A 20,315-nucleotide genomic window follows, 5' to 3' on the forward strand; every position below is an offset into this window, starting at 1 on the left:
GAAGGAAGCTTCCTGATAGCTTTCTCTACTATACGCGTCTTCACCACCTACGTAGCTTGAAAGCGAAAATACAAAGACAATATCACATTATTGAGTGGTCTCCAACATAATCCCAAATTCAGTGGCCATAAGTGATTCATTTTTCAATTTTTGGTTTCCCTACAATTTTTTATTTAATGTAAATTAAATATATTGATATATAAATAAGCTAATAAAAAAGTTAGCCTTTTTTAATTTATTAAAAATATGAATATAAATATAAATATAGAAGTTGAAATAGTAAAGAAATCCTACTTAACATTCAAATGCCTGATAGTAGAAATATCAAGAGCTTCCTTAAACTCATTTTTTTAAGTTTGTTGGAATATAAAAAAAATTAAATTTATTTTTTATCTAATTTTCTGGTTTAAATAGGAAACAGGATAAAAATTTATTCACATAAATTAATTTTAACCAAATATAATAACTCATAGTAATGTAACTAAAATAAAACTTTAGCAAATATATATATTGTTAAATTGTGAAGCTTAAATCAATTTTATTGCACATTGTTCAAGGTGTCTCAATGAACTCAGAGGATCAAATTTTATTTTTATGTGATGAATCACAAGTTTATCCATATTATATATTTAACCCTTTTATATTTTAGGTTTTTATTTTTAAGAGTACGATTGGCAATTAAAATGAGTTTTTAAGAATTTCACCATTATAATGCTTCTAGTTTCTTTTTAGGGTTTATTGTACTTCACCTCCTCAACCTATAGCATGTTTTGTATATTACCCCTTTGAGTTCAAAATTGAGTAATGCATCATTCATCCTTTATAATTGCATGTAATATGTATTTTTTTAAAGACATTGTTATTTTTTTTGGACGGAAAGACGTGCACTCTACGTGACCAAGGGCAAAAGGGTCAATTTTAAAAAAAAACCCTAACTAGCCTTCGTCTTCCTTCGTTCTTCTTTTTCTCTCTTCAATCTCCCTCTCTACATCGACCACGGTAGAATGGGGGCTTATCTACATCAATCACAGTGGAAAGGGGGAAGAAGAAGAAGAAGAAGAAGAAGAAGAAGAAGAAGAAGTAAGAGAAGTGAGTTAGAAGAAGAAGAAGAAGTAAGAGAAGTGAGTTAGGGTTTCTTTTTTAAATGACCTTTTTACCCTCAGTCATGTAGAGAGCACATACCTTTTTATCCAAAAAATTAACGTCATCTCTCAAAAAATATACATTGTATATAATTATAAAGGATGAGGAGTACATTGCTCGATTTTGAACTCGATTAGGCAATATGCAAAACACGCTATAGATTGAGAGAATAAAGTATAATAAACTCTTCTTTTTATTAGTGAATTTTTTAAGTGTTGATACACTTTGTAGACATAAGGATCGCATTAATCCTCGAACCACAAAAAAAATCTTGTTTTTTTTCTTTATTTTATATTTGTGTGTATATGGTTTGGTTAATATATATGTTTGATGTTTTTTGACATAAAAATAAAAATTAAAAAAATGTAAAATGATCAAAATTTAAATAAAAAAAAATCAAATCAAAGTACAAGAAAATGAAATCAAATTTGGAGTAAAGCAACTACCAAGTGAGAGTAATGATCAAACAACTAGGGTCCTCTCTTCACGTGACTCATACACCAAAACTAAATCACCCTTCATTATTTCTCCCCGGTGGGTACATCATCTAGGCATTCATGTTCTAAAATTAATGTATTCCTTTAATCATTTTTTAATCTACAAATTTGGGTCCTATCTCGTGCCTTAAAACTTGTGCGAACATTTGGCACAAATAAAAAAAGGGCATTGAATCATCACTTGTTAACTACCTCTATATAGACTAAGACTAAACTAAAATTGAATATTTGAATTAGGTATGTGCAAAGCTAATCCTTTACTTTATAATATACTTTTTTCTCATCCACAATTATAAAGGCCTCAGCAATAATATCACTACCAAACCAAGGTCAATTAGCATTATTAATTAATATTTTTGTTGGGATATGATGTAATACAAATCATGTTTTATTATTAACATATCTTATTAAGCATTATAATCAACACACACACATCATCTTTTATCATTAACATATGTTCTTGACCAACATGATCAACACACATACATACACACACACACACATATATATATATATATATATATATATATATATATATATATATATATATATATATATATATATATATATATATATATATATATATATATATATAATTTTTAATCTTATATATAGTGGATATTTGATAAACCAACTTAAAGTAACTTAATAACTTAATTCACTAAGTAAATTAAATATGTAATATAACTCAATAATATGACTTAATGTTTTTACCCTCAATTGCCCTAATTATCTTCACAATCTCTTTTACTGTTCTCCCACCTCCACTGTTATTTAGTCTTCTTTACCCTAATTATAATTTATGAAGATAAATATATCAATTTAATGATTTAAAATATCTTTTAAGTTAATTTTATCAAACAACCTTAATGCTTAGATTAAAAATTAAGTAATAAATTTTAAATTAATAATTTAACTTAAAATCAACTTTAAGATATTAAGTAATAAGATTTATCAAACACCCTCTCATATTATAACTTTTTTATTAACAATATTTCTCAATTAATTAAAATTAACTAAATACTATAAAAGAAAGCATATCCCAAATAATAAAAATCTCCCTAAAAAAATTTTGTGGACGTCAAAATATTTGTTATATTGTTTGAAAATTTTCAAATTAAATATCCTCATTTATCGAATTATGCGAGAACTCTATGATGAATTATTGTCTTATTTTAATATCGATGTATCTTATTATTGTCTTATTTTAATATGGATGTATCTTATGCACCAAGTAAGGACATGGCACTTTCCTCGATTCTAACAAAAGGTCGTGTGGGCCATTCATCCACCATGTCCTACTTTCCTTTCACCAATCGAGCCAAGGGAAGGAAATTGCAATGAAGGAAAACATGTCCCTTCAACCTACATGCCTCACATGCATGAAATCACTTCTATTTTCATACTAATAATAATTATCTACATATACTCACGAACCCATATAATTTTCACCTAAGAAATTATTGAATTGTTTATACTTTCCCACATATTTTCATAAATTAAAAAAACTAATAGATATCAAGTTCTTATTCAACATTCAAGAATCATCGAGGTTTAAGGTTATGCTTTGAAAATATTTTTTAAAATGGTTTTAGAAAATGATTTTTAAACTTAAAAAACATGTCTAATAAATATTTATTAGGGAATAATTTATTTAATTATTTATTCTGAAAACATATCATTTTTTTAAACAAATATTAATTATTTGAAATTGATTTTTTATACCATTTTGAATTATAATTAAAAATACAAAAAATATTATAAAACTTTTATATAATACATAATTGTTAGAAAAATGAGATAAAAAAAATCATTTTTCATATTTCATATATATATATGGTGGGCTCAATGGAGTTAATCCTTCAATCATATCCAACTTTATAGCCGCAAGGACATAGTGATGCCACGCTCACTTATAAGAGTACACTAAACAAGTATTCAAACAGTAGTTGCAATACTGATTATGTCGACAGACAAGGGGATGAAAAGGCTTGTCAAGTGTCACAAGCATGCAGCCAAGATCATATGGGATGTACCTAACTTCATTCATGCGGATTTGAAATATCACTGTTCTGCCTTTATTAATTGTTTGTATGTAGGAAAGACTCCAAAATATAATAAGTTTTTACCCCAAAGGAAAATTGCCTTTTTCCATATGGAAATAGTGGTGTAGTTAGTGCCCGTGACCCTCTTCTTCAAAGTCCATAATGTAATCAGTGGGGGCATGTGGGAGTAGAGAATTTGGGATAAGACTGATCTCACAACAAAAATGTTATACACGACAAAGTTTTCATGCCCAACTGTCTTTGTGCATTGCATGATTCCATGGTTTTGTTTTTGTCATGTTGCACGAAGCCCACTCCTTGATTTTGGTTCTGCCTGGAGACGCAATTCATTTATCATATGCTTGATTTTAATGTTTGAAATATGTATACATTCGTTTATTAAAAATAAGGATAATCTTGGGATGATCAAAATATTTTATTGAATTTTAAATTTTATTACATAAAATGCATGTTGGCAGCAGTTTTGTTGGAACAAGTAATTTGAATCTTTTACTTTTTGGTAGGTAAACTAGAAATTAAGGGACACTTAGGACTCTCCAAGCACATAACAAAGAGGTTTAAGTCAATGTTTTTTTTTTTAAATATCATGTTTTCTATTTTTAAAATGAATTTTTTTTTTTTTTGAAAAATAAAAACTGTTTTCCAAAATGGTTATTAAATAGGGTCCTAAGTTTTAGATTTTCATCCACATACCTTTAAACGTTGTAAACACGCAAAAAGAACTAAATGAAATTCCTATAAGTAGATGATTTTTTTTTCTTTTCATTTTTTTTTTCTAAATTTACATGTTGCCTTCAATTATAAGTTCTTGTAACAATCGTTTGAATGGTAGCTTTGTTATGAAAATATGGTTCTATAAAGCTCCATTGACCTTAGAATAATACCCAAACCCAAGACAACAACACTCAAAACTCAAATCAGAGACAATCCGATGATGTATGTTTCATGTAGAATAATGTGAACTAAAAATTAGTTGGTAATGGCGGCAAAGACCTAATACAAGGAAAAGGCAAGTCAAACCCTATTCAGAATATATTATACATATTTTCCCAGCCTTCCCCCCCATTTTGTATCTCCCAGGGAAAGTGGATTCTCAATCAGCTGTGGGAAACCTTTTCCACAATCACATCATTAAATTGTAACAAAAAAGCAATGGGTCGACTAACTTCTTCTTTCCCAGGTTTGGAAGATAATCTTCCCTACATTGATCAATATTCTCAAACTTAATGTAATGGGTTATTATTCCAAAAAGATTCACCACGCAGATGGATTGAGTTCTTGAGAATTGTACTACAAAAACTTGGGGGAAATTGATATGATTTTGACCAGAAGTTGGAAGTAAATTAGGCCAACTATAAAGAGAAATGAAGCTCCATGAATTGGGTGGTTCAAAGCGTTTGGTGGGCATTGCAAAAAATGAGAGGTTGCTTTTAGAGCAACCAAGTGGGTAATCATATTTATTGAAAGGGTGTTTAAGTTTGAAATTTGAGACCGATATTATTGATCTCATTGCCCCTAACTACATGCAAACACAAGTGTTTCTGTCCCACATAATGCATTTTGGCCATGCCGTGATTGATGGCAGTGTATCTCCAAAGGAATCCTTAGGCCTCACTCCTTGAGATTTTGATCACATTAATTCACACATTGCCTGTTTGGTTGGAGGGAATGTGGCCATGAAAAAGACCCCACACGCTTATCTTTTTCTTTTGTCACCCTCACGTCTGAAGCACCATTTTATTTTCCAAAGGAGACCAAAGCAAAGTAAAAGTCCAAGTCATGCACCCAGCAATTTCACCACCCTCTCTTTTCCTATTGCTTTACCGTCTGCTTTATATATATATGTTTTGCAACTCCATCAAACACAAAGGCCCCATACCACTCACAGCCATGGACTGGTTCTCCTGGCTATCCAAAACCGGCCTAGAGCCTTCCCTTGTTTATGAGTATGCCCTTGCTTTTTCCCAAAACGAGCTTGAAGAAGAAGACATATCATACTTCAACCATGAGTTCCTCCAGAGCATGGGCATCTCCATAGCAAAGCATAGGCTGGAGATCCTCAAGCTTGCTAGGAAGGAGAGAGGAGCGAGCCCACGCGCCATGTCAAGGCTTATCATCGCGATCAAGAGGACAAAGAGGTGTCTTGCCAAGTATATTAGGACGTGGGTTCATCGCGAGGAGTCGGCTCTTGTCGTTGTGCCAAGGCCTGGTTATGGTTCAAGATGGAGGGGAGCCATGCTGAAACGGAACAAGAGGATGGTGATGGCGACGCAAGGGAGGTTGATGCTCACAAATGGAAGTCCTAAGGTTGTGTCCAAGCGACGTATAGATAGCTTTTCCAGTCCGGCGGTTTACAATCTGCCAAGCGAGGAAAAGATCGACGGCAACGGCGATGGGGATGGGGATGGGGTGGATGATGGATACTGGTCGACGGTAGTAGAAGAGATCAGGTGGGATACCATGTTTCAGGATATGAAGCCCACATAAGAGACTGTTTTTTCTTCCTCCTAGCTTTTGATTTCTTCTGATAATTCAATGGTGAGAGATGGGTTTTTTGGGTTCTTCCACCAGAGAGTTTTGTTTGAGTGTTTCTGAAGAATTGAATCGTGTCCTTTTTCTTTAGTGGTGGGTCTTTCAGAAAAACCCACTTTAGGACCAAGGGATCTGTTCAGCAATGAGATTGTCTTCCCAGCCGTTTTTTTTTTTTTCTTTTTTTTGTATGTTCCCATGGCCTTTATCTTCCAATATATATAGAAATGGCCAAAGTGCTTTACTGTCTTTGTGAAAATGATTGTGTTAGGGTTTCTACACGATTGTATATTCATTTTTAATGTTGCTGAAGCTGGAAAACCTAAACCTGCTTCAGGAAGATAGAGTGGTATCTTGGAATCTGTCTTACAAATTATTTTCTCAACCAAGAGCTCTTGTATATGGAAAGTTGGAAACTAGAGGGACAGGGTGTGTTTGTTGCTGTTGTTCAAAACAATTTGTTTTGGTTTTTCTGAATAGGAATTAGGAAATAATCTTTTAATTTAGAAAACAGATTTCATAAACTTTTTTACTTGAAAAATATCATTTTAAAACATAAATTTAAAGTATTTTCTGATTTTCTTATATAGAACATCTTAAAAAAATAGTCAACATGAAATAAATCGAGCTTTATTTTTTGAGTATCCAAATGATTTTAGGATACATGTTTAATCTTTCTAACACTTGAATGATAAAAAATTTTAAGTATTAAAAAGGTTAACGCATCATAAAATCACTGTCAAATAAACTCTTATTTTCACAAATTGTGTTTAGATGATTATTTTTAAGAAATGTTGCCAAAGAGACTCTAAATCATTCTACCTATAACTATAAACTACTAATGTAAAAAAAATGTGAAAAATCAACTGCATCATCTCTCCTGGGAATGAAAACCCTGCAACATATCCCAGAAGAAAAATGAGAATAAACCAACTGGGCTAAATTCTGGGAAAGGGACCAACCACATCAATCATATCTCATTTACTCTGTAAAGGCTAGGTAATTCTCTTGATTAATACACAATCACAAGTTTTGATTCTGTCGATACAAAAGTAAACAACTATCTCTCAAAGTAAAAACAAATTTGATCATGCATTACTTTGATCATTAATTACTCAAGTTACAACAAACACATGGAAGATTTGGAGCTCAGTACCGATACATGGTGATTACAAGAGATGAGTCTCCCTGTAGCTGAAAATTTTATTAAACCATGAGGCTCTAATAGGGTAGATATTAATAAAGGAACCTCTCAAAGACTCAAAACTCAGATTATGACTGGTTGGAACTTGAAGGAAGACGAAAAGAACCCCCAGCATAGAGCATTTGGTAAACCGGTTTTATTCTAATTGTAAGAATTATGCTCAAGATGGTGCCCAGCCCACAGGCACCAGCTAGAACCAGGAATGTAAGCCGAAAGCAAGTTCCACCCAGACAGGTCGATGATTGCTGCTTGGCAGCTTCAAAGTCGTAGACATAACCAGCAAGCAGACCTGAGAAGAGTAGTGCACCTATAGGATTGCCTAGCAGCATGAAGTTGTAAATTACACCAAAATGTTTCAAACCAAAGAGCTCGGAGGCACATGGAACCATTATGGAAAACTGAACCCCGTAACAGATTCCAAGCAAAGCAGTTGAAGCGTAAAGGGTACCACTGAGAGCTGATGCATAAAGAAGGAATGTTACAACCATGACCACTTGTGAGAATGTCATCCAAATTGTCCGAGGAAGTGTTCTTGTCCTGCAATCAACATAATCTCTTATCAATTCAATATGATGCCCTTGTTAGATAGGCAAATATAGGGGGGGAAAATAGAGATTCAGTAAACATTATCGAGTTGGGGGGGGGGGGGGGGGGGGGGGGGGGTAGGGTTAGAAATTTGAGAGAAAAAAAAAATCTAGAAGTCAGTGAATATTGATGACAAATTCAAGCTAGAGGTTCAGAATCATTCAGGGAAAATTTTATATCTCACAGAAAATGCAAAAGCAATGCATCACAAGGGTATGAATTTTCATTTGTGAATACTTCAGAAAATATTCAAGAAGTTCATTGTGTGCTGTGCACTGCAGTGTAAGTGGTAGCTAATGATGTTGATGAAAAAGTGAGTCATAATTTGGGACTTAATTGGGAAAAAAGGCTAAGGAATTTCATTGCATGTAGAACCAAGAAGTGCATAGTATAGACCTGACAAAGTATTCAGAAACCACACCACCAAAGAGTCGACCCAAGAAATTGCAAAAACTGAAGAGAGACAATAATATTGTTGTGTCTGTCACACCAAATGCAACCCCTATCTGTGCCAAATTATTGAGAACAGTTACTCCAGAACCGACCCCAAGAAAGTAGACCAACCACAGAAGCCAGAAATCAGCTTTAATAAAAGCTTCACGAAACTTGAAGTCCTCCCCTCTCTTAGGTTTCCTTTTCTTCTTGATTGCTCCCTCGCCCACAGCCAGAAGCATGTCTATATCTGAAGCATACTCACCCTCATGAAAACTTCCAAGACAAGTTGCTGATGAGGATGGTGTCAACAAAGGCTCTGTCTGGTTTGAATTCCCTTCTCCCTGCACTAAACTATCTGAAGAACCAACTGGAGGAAGATTTTTCTTGGAATTTGAAGGGAAAAGTGTCATTTTCAGAGGAATTGCAAGAGGACACAACAGAAAAATAACCATTATACCAGTGAACGTGTTAGAAAGTGCATCACTTGGATTAAACAAGTCATCTACAACTGTGGTTGCAAGAAGATAGATGCCGAGACAAACACTTGCAGCTTGGGTGAAAAGGAAATGGCCATGTTCTGAAGAGTCTTCTCCAGAAGCAGGAGTGCAAGCCCGAATAAAATACATCAGAGCGAAACATAAAACAGGAAGTCCGAGTGTGAGGAACAGCAATAGCTTTGAAGCAGATTCTTGAAGCACAGAATTATAGATCTCTGTGTATACTGCAGCACTGAGCCCAATATAACCTTTAAGAATGCCAGCAACAGTGCCTCTACTGAGTGGGAAGTTCCTCATGTTGGTTACAAGCACAGCGGTGCCTAGCCATGCACAACTATGAGTGGCAATAACAAGCGCGAGCCATAACTGCCATAATATCAAATAGTAAACTTAGAAACATATATGATACTAAGAAAAAAAAAATTCCAAATCCAAAATCCAAAATACAACAGAACATTTAAGACAGTACACAAGGCTAGAATGGAAATAGTACAAATTAATGATAGTTGCAAAAGCTCAATACAGAAAGGTAAAACAAATCTTAACAATAAAGATTTACATTAATGATCCAGATATATCCATTAGATACATCTATATCAAAAGAAGAGAATTCTTTTCCAACAACACAATTGAGGCTGATTATGAACTCCCAAGGAAAATACTTGGTATCTAATTTATGTATTAAAAAATTTGGATCCATGAACTCTTATTGAGCTAAATACATTCCCTACTCACAAATAAGCAGTCTTAATTTCCCAGGATGCCAAATATGAATGGATGAGTTGTGATTAAAGATGTAAGATGGAACAGGAAGTAGTACGAGAAAATTTCAAAGAAAAAGGACTGAATTTTCAATTAGAATATATAGGTTTTTCCCACTGGATCAGCATTGAACCAACCATCATCTTCTTGCATTGCTTATGGATAAACATAATTAGAATGTTTCATGGCACAGGTTGAGCAGGGGCACACATAATTAGGATGTCCATGACGTAGTCTTTAGTTGACAAGATTTGAGTATTTCAGGTTAGAACTATACATGCATACTTTAAAATCTAAAATTGTTAGGATATGTAGAACTTTGGACAGTATAATACTTTCAAATCTAGGGTTAGAAATGAATGTATGGTAAAAACAATTGATGGTCAAGAGATTACATCAAACTGCCATTTCTATTACCTTGGATAAACTATTTATTGCTAATAATGGGAGATTGAGGAAGACATTACCCATACAAGTAGAAACCCACAAATGAAGCCGAGAAGTACACCAGATGTCTAGTTACCATAGAATGTCTATTGAGTTGAAGCAAAAGAGATTTTATAGGATAATTGTAAGGCCGGCATGCTTTATGAGACAAAATGTCCACTGTCTAGTTACCATAGAATGCCTATTGAGTTGAAGCAAAAGTTGAAGTCCAACTTGCTTTATGATATAGAATGTTCACCTGAAGTAGGTGGAATTAACACATTGTTAAGTTGTCAAAGATAACTGTACTCAATGGGTTACATAACACTTCTAAAATGACATTGATATAGTTTAGTAGATAAGGCAACAAGAAAATCAACCAATAGCACTATTAGTAGATAGCAAAACTCACAGCATCAAACCAAAAAGGTAATGGAAAGGAAACAGACCCAAAGTTAAACAGACAAAGCAACACAGAAAACTTAAAAGATGAATGACAGCTCAAATAAAGTGACAACTATCCATGCATATACTCTATATATGTGACGAGAGAGGCAAAACTCAAAACACCTTAAAGAAAAACAGAGAAGTTTGCAGCTTGGCAAGGAAAAAAATAGAAAACGATATATATTAAAAAAAACAAATTAGCAGAAGGAAGACTGAAATAAATTAGTGACAAACTCTCTCTCTCACTTCCCCTTATTAAGCAAATAGCTCATAATTCAAAAGAGTTAAAATGGACCTCTAATAAGTGTCATCAATACCACAATGAGATTATGATAGTCAAATGCTTAACAAAATAATATGTGCATTGGAGAGCACCCCCATCATACTACAGCATACATATCTAGCATGACTAACTAGTCTAAGTACTAAGATATCTCATACTCCCTAGAATGTATGTGCATACCAGCCATCTGGCTTATAATGACATAAATAAAGAACAAAATTCAAGTCAATTGGGATATTTTAACTAATAACATGGAATTCTAGTTTGATTTGTTGAACTTGTCATCAAAACACAGGGTTAAGAGGTATGAGGCCAGTGGGTTAGTTGTCACATCAAACTTTTAAAAGCCAAGAGAACTAAATTTATTAGGTTAGGAGGTAATAATTATTTTTTAAGAATGCTATGTTAGGTGTGAATTAAATTCTTCAAGGTTAAGTGTATTAGGAATTTGAGTGATTCTTCTAGGTAAGGGTTACTAATGCAATAAATTACTTTATAATTCTTCATCTGTTTTCATCCTTTTTTTTTAAGTATTCAAATGTTTGAATTCCCTAAAATTGATCAATTGATATTTTCTAAAATATGATTTAATTTGTTCCTCGATTTATAAAATAAATTGGAAATATCACATGATTTATTTGATTATCATGCAAGTGAATTTTACCTTGTTTTTATTACAATAATTTTGAAACTTTGGTTATTAGTGGCCTTGGTCAACACGGGATAAGTTATTGACTTTCATTACTCTCGATGGAGGTAGTAATGCAATGCAACCTTACCTAGTAAGGGCGTTATTGGCCTTTGATATATCATTGATTGAAAATTGTTCTATCCACCAATAAAATGAACAAATTGAAGCTAGTGACCTAGTGCAAGTCCCACTATTTAGGCACAGCGTTTCTATCAATGGACCAAAGAAAATTGCCATTTATGAAATTCTTTTTTTAATATGAACTAATTACGCAAAGGGTATTATGTTTTATTTTTTAGTTGAAAGTGTCTAATGCTCTAAAGAAAATGAATTAATTATTGAATTAAATAAGCTTAATTGTTAATTGATTTCTGTAGAAGTGTGATATCTCCTAGGGTTTAATTCTACATAATACTTTATCCTCCTTTATTATACTATTTTTCCTTATTGTGTTGTTGAGCTTACCCTTTTCTATTCTCACTTTTTAGGTATAAATTATATCAGTGAGGAGGGATCGAGATAATAAGGGTGCTTCTATTAGAATCAGCTTTAGGATTGATGACTCAATTCTATTATGATTTCTAGATTTTATTTAAAGCGTTTGGGATTACCATTGAATTTATTGTTGAGATACTTCAATAAATTTTGGATTGGAAACTTTATAATTTCTGAATTATGGCTATGCTGTGATTATTGTTTTGTATCAATTTGAAGTAGCTAACAGCTAATTACCTTATGGATATGGTTAGTTAGGTTATTCATGCATTAGGCTCTCAGGTTCAACATGTAAAATGACTGTGATGCCCTTGATCTCCAAGTTCGGGGTGTCACATAAGGCTTATAGGATTTGACTGTGTGCTAATCATGGAGCAAGAGCAACAGCACGAGTGCCAAAGCATCAAAGAGCATAATGCCCTTCAATGACAATAATAATAACAACAAGAAGAAGATAGCCTTATTTTCTAATTATTTGGAGTGGCCTAAATAACAAAATTCCAAAGTGCAAAACAATTTAATGCCATGTGTACTTTTATACATACATCTACGTAATGTATGTAAACATGCATCTGAAGGTGTGCAGGAGCATTTACAGACATACATACATATATCAATAACTATACTTTCTGCATATGACATATCATTGTGAGCAGTTCACAAACCAACTGAGGTAATTTTTTTTCTTTGCTTTTCTTTATCTAAGAAACTTCAAAGAAGTCATATACAAGGCTATAGAAAAAAAATTGTTAGATAGCTTATATCTAACCCGAGCAATAGAGAAGATGGCATCTCCACCCTTTATAATCAAAACTATGACAAAGTGAGTACCAAGCAAATCTTGGCAAATTTGTGGAATGGGGATTGGGGAATATCTTTCAATTTTAAGACATGAGGTTTGAGAGCAGGAGCTGCACACAGTATACAAATTGAGGGTTTAAAAGAAGATGAAAATAGATTTTATGTAGAACATGACATTTAAAAGAAGGGGTTTTTTGTTGTTATTTAATACTATGTATAGGGATTATTAGAGATGTCTTGCATCATCAAGAGATCTTGTAAGATATTAGATAATCCTCTATGATTTTGTAATCTTCCAAATAGACATGTGTGCATACCATGTTTAAAAATGTCACATGCTATGTAGTAGAAAGCAATTGGAGCTCAAATATGTACACCAATGGCACATAAAAGTTATAAGTCATGCAATATGAAAAACTTCAATCACCCAACATAACTTAAATTGATGTTAAGAAGCTAGTCACAGATCTAACTCCTATTTTGAGATTAATCTTAGGTTTAACGGATAAAAAGAATGCAAGTTGCAAGAATCATTTTCAACAAGGTAGAATAAAGGGGTAAATAGGCCTAAAGAAAGACTTGGGACTTGAGAAGCATGAGTAGACCCAAGCAAGGGCAAAACACATGAAATATGGGGAATGAATGTTATGGGGACAGATAATGGGCAAGCAAACATGAAGGAGGAGGTTTGAAGCAAATGCAATCAAGTGCACATGGAAATTTCGATCACAAAATCTGGCAAAGCACATACCCTAACTTTGAAGTGAAATCTAGAGCACTTCCCAAGATCATTTTGGGGCAAGCTACATATGGTTTCAAAGCTCAAGAAGCCAACAATCCAAAACTTTAAACAGTTCACGAATCGGAGCTCAATGAGGAGATATGCACATTTGAAGCAAACTGTGCAGAGGAATGAAGAGCTCGAAATTGATAAGTTGCTTTCTAAATGGTTGTTGGTCATTTGGAATTCAATGGAATGAAAAGATACAATTGGCAATGACTTAGTTCGAACCTTCCTATCTATTTCGAACAAAAGAAGCATATATCAAACTTGAAAACATAGAGAAACACAATAGGCAGTGGGTGCCTTTGAAATGGGCATGAAATTTCGAACTCATCCCTTTTTCAAATTCAGGGTCTGGTGGTCAAGTTTCGAGCTCCAAAACACATCAAAATAAGTTCCAAATGCCTTTATCCAAATTGAAATGTGCAAGGGTCATTTAGAACTCCTAATATTTTTAGTTTTTGGATTGTTTAATGTAATTTTGGAATAAAGTGCCAATGAGAGTGTGCCGCATGTTAGGTTTACATGCATTTATTACATAAACTCTCTCAGTTTAGGTTTTTAGAGATAAAGAGAGAAGTTTGAAGTTTTTGTGGAAGAAGACAACAATTTGGGTTTGTTTCCTTTTACTTTGTTTTAATTCATTGTTTTTAGCTTCAATGGATTCAATATATGACTTTTTGCTTTATTATAAATTGTGAATGCGACAACACTCCCATGAGAAGCTAAAAAGTCATCCTGAGGAGTGAAGTATGAAAACTTAGGGCTAGGAATTAAGAGGAAAAATGGGTAAATAAGGATGAAAATGGGATTAATGAACGATTTGGGTTATAAATCATGAATTTTTAATGTCTCTCCATGTTAGTTGGATTAGAAGATGGTAGTGCATTACTTGATACCAGTGATTCTTGGCACCCCTTGAACACTAGTTATCCTGGTTTTCCCTATCATTGTCTACTCTAAGACAAAGGTACAAGGAGTAGAAAGGATCAAAAAGCTAAGGACTTGAACTTAAGTTAAATTTCATTCATTTGATGGTATTTAGAAATTTGAATAAAAAAGCAAAATTGGGTTTCAAATACAACTTTGAGTTATAGAACTGAAGTTGATCGTGAACGACTGAGGATCCTAAAAGCCCTTGGATTACCATAAGTTAAAAAACTTTGTTCTCTCTAACTTCTATTCTTGTATTTGGATTGTGCAAACCTCCAAACTTGAATCATTTGGCTTTAAAATCAATATTTGCTTAGTTATTGAATTAGTTTTCTTGAGTTAATTTAATTTCATGAAATCAAATCATACATTGTTTTCATTTTAAGATTTAAGTAAAAGCAACTCATTTGACCCAATTTTAACAATTTCCATAAGTCAATCATTGAGGGCGATGCCTAGAATATTGTAAAAGTTTTAGTAACTCTCTCTCTCTCTCTCTCTCTCTGGTTTTTCTTCATTAGAATTGCTATGTAATCAGGCTTGGTATTTTGGGTCAACGGAGAATTGTGATCAACAAGCCATGTTAAGCAGTTAAAAATCAAGTTTAAAAGTACCCTTTTCTTCATTTTTTAATAAAAGAGTTTAATACAGGATTATTTTTATCATCATATGGTTTATATGGTTTCCATTGATGCTTACTTTGAACTGCAGTTTTGCATATTACATCATCATCTATTCAAATGTAAGCAGGGAAACACATACAGTGGTGTGAGAAGTGAAAGCCAATTTATTCAAGGCATAGTCACTCATAAGCCTTGCTTCTTTGTATTTTAATTTGAAACCTTTTTTCCCTCCTCCTTTTGCCCTCTCTCTCTCTCTCTCTTTTTTTTTCCTCTCGAAACTTGATTTCATTTTATTTTGCTTTGCATGCTTTTAAGGTAAAGTGTATGAAATCAAATCAAATTCTTGCCATTCTTAAGCTTCATAAAGAACTAATAACTTCCCCAAAATATATTAGATTCTAGATGTCATATGACCATAATATTTTGGGTATTGCTAAACAAGTCCTTGATGCAAAACTGCAACATCACAACTCTTCTGAGATTACTGAAGATCCTACTAATTTGTCTGTATTGCTTCAGCCGCAGGAACCAAAAAGGAAAAATAAATAATAATAATAATAATAATAATAATAATAATAATAAATAAATAAATAAATAATCTAAGCATGTCAATTGATATGCAATCAGTTATGCAGAGTAACAAGCAAATGCACTGAATTACAGTACCCCTTTGATTTTAAGCTTCAATAAACACAATCAAACAAGTATGAGAAGAATTCAGATTTCACAGATTTAATAATGAAGTATAGACTTATATATATTACAATCTAACGGATTAAAAATCAACACCCTATTCAACCAGCAAAGAACCCAATTAGATTCCAAAGAGAGGTAGAATCCCCTAAAAACACACATAGTTCCAAAATCAACTAATCCAAATCACAATCTAATGGAAAAAAACCAAAGCGCTATTTGCAGATAAACCCTGTTCATAATCACATAGAATACAGTATTATAACTATTAAATCCACAAATGGGGATGCAAAAATATTCATTGTCTCAGCCAACTATTGATCCCAGGAAATCAAACCCAGAAGTGGAAACGAAAAACCAACTAGATCTTTCACAAAAACAAAAATAAAGTATGAACTCCCCAAGATCAATCCACAAAAGGGTATGCAAAAATTTGAATTTAACAAGAAAAAAAAAAAACCAGTAGTTAAACCAATAAATCCACAAATGAGTACCCACAAATTTCACTAGTGAGAAACAAAATATTATGAACTCACCACTATGTAAGGCAGATTCTGAACAGTCTGGCTAACAGCAAGCCAGAGAACACCATACCCCAAGAAACAAGCACAAGCACCAATTGCAAGAACAGCCCAAGGAGGCAACTTGTTGGAGGCAATACCAGGAAGAATACCCACGTTTTCCCCTATATCATTTGCCACTCCAAGCATTGTTAGCTGCTGCTGATTGTAACCCATAACTGATTTCAGAGAAGGGGAGTAAAGGGGGAAGTTATAGCCGTTTCCTGCAGCTATCTCAACCCAAACTGCAGCCCCAAGACCCACCCATGGTGGTCTGCTTCCTGCTTTCAAAGGTGGCATTGATGATCAGTTGCAGATGCAGTCGCACACCCAGTCTCTATTGATTCAGCAAAAGAACTATCTTACACACAAAAGGGTCGCTTTTCACCGGATTCGAAAGAGAAAGTTGTGAATTTTGTTGAAAACTGGTAGAGAAAGAGAGGAATTTGAAGGGTTGGAATAGATGTTATCCCATTTACTCTACACTCTTTTCTCTGAAACTATACAGTCTATATCTCTGAAGTTCCACCCTGCATTATTTATTGGGAGAATTATTTTTGGGTAGATGGAACCAAATTAACAAAAGGTGATATAACTCTTCAAATTGAGTCGAAGGATATGAAATAGTAACGGAGAAATATACCCTTTAAGAACACATATAAAATATTTTATAAAATTAAGTTAAATAAATTTTTTTCAATAATTTTTTTTTCAAAAATACTAAATTAAATAAAAGTAGTTTTCAAAAATATTAAATTAAATAATTTTTTTTTTAAAATATTAAATTAAAATTTTTTTCACAAATATTAAATTAAATTAAAGTATTTAAAAAATATTAAATTAAATATTTTTTTAAATATTAAATTAAATAAATTTATTTTAAAAAATATTAAATTAAATAAATGTATTTTTAAATAATATTAATTTTTTTCTCAGAATCAACAAAGGGTATTTTTGGAAATACTGAATGATGATATCCTTCAACTCAATTTTCATACTTTCATTGGGTCTTGGGATCAATTTAAAGAGTTACATGAATCTTTTGTTAATTTGGGGCTCATCTACCCTCAAAACATAATTCTCCCTTATTTATTTGTTAGTTCACATCTGTGATCTCTGTGTCGATGGACAGGTGTGAAACAGCTTGGGCCCAACATTTGATTTAATCATATTTTTATGAATACATTATTTAACTTTTTTGTTATCTTATTAGATTTTTGTTTTTGGATTTTGCTATGTTGGATGGATGGTTTCATATTTTATAATTTTTTTATTTAGTGATCCGATGCCTTGTTTAATGAGCAGCCAGTTTAGAAAATTTGGATCTTTTTTAGGAATTTAAGAAAAAATTAAAACATTTGAATCATCAAATCTTTGACAATAACTATGAGGAAAGGAAAATACAGAAAAAAAAGTCAAACATTTGTTCTCTATCTTCAAAATAATTTGTAAAAACAGCTTTGAAAAACATGAATAGAAATTGATACATGGATCCAAACATTTGTTTTTGACTTTTTTTTTTTAATATATTTTTTTGGGATTGACTGTCAAATGGAGGTGTGTGGAGTTAGTTTTGAATTTGACAACTATAAGTCTATAAGTCGTGTGTACAGTGTACCAATAAAAACAACTTGGGGTGGGCCGACCAATGACCACAACTTTTATCATTTTCTTTATCAACTGGCAATTGAAATAAAACATCTGATATCAAAATAAAATATTAATAATTGATAACATAGCCTAATTTAATAATTGAGTTGGCTTTTGGGTACCATCCCATATCCATGCAAAAAAAATTAGTCCCATATTGTTTTGCATAAAAGAATAAGGTTACGGAAAAAAAAAAAAGTTATTTTCTCGGGTTTTAAAAATGTTGAAAATAAATTTTAAAAACAAAGAATAACGTCTTATTTGGTAATTATTTTTTAAAACAATTTTAAAAAATAGTTTTGAAAATAGTGTTTGAAAATTGTTCTATAAAAACTTAAAATATTTTTAACTTATTTTAAATTTTTTTAATATTTTTAAATATGTTTTAAAAGTGATTTTTTTTAATCATTATACATAGTATAATTATTTTTTAAAACAATTCTCAAGAAATAATTAAAAATAATTGAAAAAAATGTTATTTGAAAATACTTTGTTTTTATTTTTAAGAATAGAAAACAAAAAATAGTTTATGGTTGTCAAGCGTGTTTTTCATTTTTTATTTTATTTTGAAAAATAGAAAATTATTCTCAAAAATGATTGCCAAATAGGGGCCCAAGGGTTTCTTTGGTAATTATTTTTTAAGACCGAGAAACAATTTTGAGAACAATTTTTTTAAATTATTTTAGAATATTTGTAAAATAAAAGAAGTTTAGGAATCTAAAATATTTTTAACTTATTTTTTATATTTTAAAAATAATTTATATTTTTAATACTTTATTTTAATCATTTTACATATTTATATAATAATTTTCAATAAACAAGTGAATACAATTGAAAATAACTAGAAGATTATCTAAAAATACTTTATTTTTTATTCTCATTAAAAGAAAAGGGGCCTTTTTATTTGCCAATCATATTTTCCTTTTTTCTTTGTTTTTTTGTTTTGAAAAACAAAAAATTTTAAAAAATCTTTGTAAAACAAACCCTAATTATTTTTCATATTTTTTTATCCTTTATATAAATTTATAGAATGTATATTAAAGGTCACCTAAGTTTTTAAATCATTTAAGAAAAATAAAAATGAAACTAGTGTTTTTCATGTTTTATTGCAAATAAAAATAAAAATAAGAATGCTAAAAAAAAAAAAAAAAAGCTGTAACTGTCTGGTATTTTGCAGAAAACTAATTAGTTTAGCTGTGTCCATTTATGCATGTTAATTAGGTAAAATTTTTGGGTACGGCTGGCAAATGGTCCAAAAACTCTGACATTTTTAATGGGGAGGAAAAAGTAGTTCACCTATTTTTTTTGTACTCAAATATACAAGTCCAATTCAAATTTGGATTGTACATACTACATAGCCTACTCCAATTCAAATTTGAATTCTACATGAAGAAATCTTTTAAATAGTTGTGAACAAAAAATTTTCGTTGAAGAATTAAAATAAAAAATATATAATTATTTTTCCATACTTTTCGTCTTATATATAATATAAAAAAATTCTTTTCTTTAAAAAAATATTATTAAAAATTATTTTTTTTAAATAAATAAAAAGATGATAATGTGAGTTATCTCCGAAAATATTTAAGAATTTCGATTCGTTGTTTCACTTATCAATTTTTTTTATTTCAAGTCATGAATAAAATTACGAATATCAGAATGATATATATTTTTTGTTTAGAAAGAGAATTTTCTCATTTATTGAATTAGGTCGGGTCAACCCAATTGGGCATCCAACCCAATTGAATTAGGTCTCATTTACAAAGACTAATTTTTAACACAACTATACAACATATTTATCTTCCTCTATCAGAGAATGTCTTTTGTTAATTTTCAGCCAATGAGATTTAACCAATAAATTATTCGACATCCTGTGAATAAGTCCTTTTGTTATTAAATAGTGAAGATAACGTGATCTACTTCTTCACGCATTTGTCACTTTCCAAGTGGGGCTGCTCTGTTGGATGTTCAGGTACGCCTGACATTTTTATGACCATGACCCCAATTTAACAGTTTGCCAAATTTGGCAAAAAAAAAAAAAAAAGACTTTTGGTTGTGCTTCAATGATTTTAATAATTTTTTTTTAAAAAAAAAAAAAAAACTTTTGAAAACCAGTCCGAATAACATCTAAGAGACCTATAAAAAAAATTATTATTTTTATATTTGCCTTTCATCTATTTAATAATTAAAATTAAAGATAAAAATATTGTAGGC

At 31.6% G+C, this 20,315-nt stretch overlaps 2 protein-coding genes across 2 annotated transcripts; one reads left to right on the plus strand and one right to left on the minus strand.

The window, feature by feature from the left end:
• Positions 1 to 5,147: 5,147 nt before the first annotated feature.
• On the plus strand, positions 5,148 to 6,494 carry LOC100257847 (uncharacterized). Its single transcript, XM_002270650.4, has one exon. It carries the CDS (start codon positions 5,486 to 5,488, stop codon positions 6,191 to 6,193), a length of 708 nt encoding a protein of 235 aa, XP_002270686.2. The 5' UTR covers positions 5,148 to 5,485; the 3' UTR covers positions 6,194 to 6,494.
• Positions 6,495 to 7,215: 721 nt separating this feature from the next.
• LOC100262975 (protein NUCLEAR FUSION DEFECTIVE 4) lies at positions 7,216 to 16,987 on the minus strand. The gene is made up of 3 exons (XM_002270718.5): positions 16,431 to 16,987; positions 8,421 to 9,322; positions 7,216 to 7,976 (listed from the first exon to the last, which is right to left on the minus strand). Exons 1-3 carry the CDS (start codon positions 16,752 to 16,754, stop codon positions 7,508 to 7,510), a joined length of 1,695 nt encoding a protein of 564 aa, XP_002270754.1. The 5' UTR covers positions 16,755 to 16,987; the 3' UTR covers positions 7,216 to 7,507.
• Positions 16,988 to 20,315: the final 3,328 nt, after the last annotated feature.

Source organism: Vitis vinifera, chromosome 9, assembly GCF_030704535.1.
Source record: "Vitis vinifera cultivar Pinot Noir 40024 chromosome 9, ASM3070453v1".
In the NCBI taxonomy this organism is placed as follows: domain Eukaryota; kingdom Viridiplantae; phylum Streptophyta; class Magnoliopsida; order Vitales; family Vitaceae; genus Vitis; species Vitis vinifera.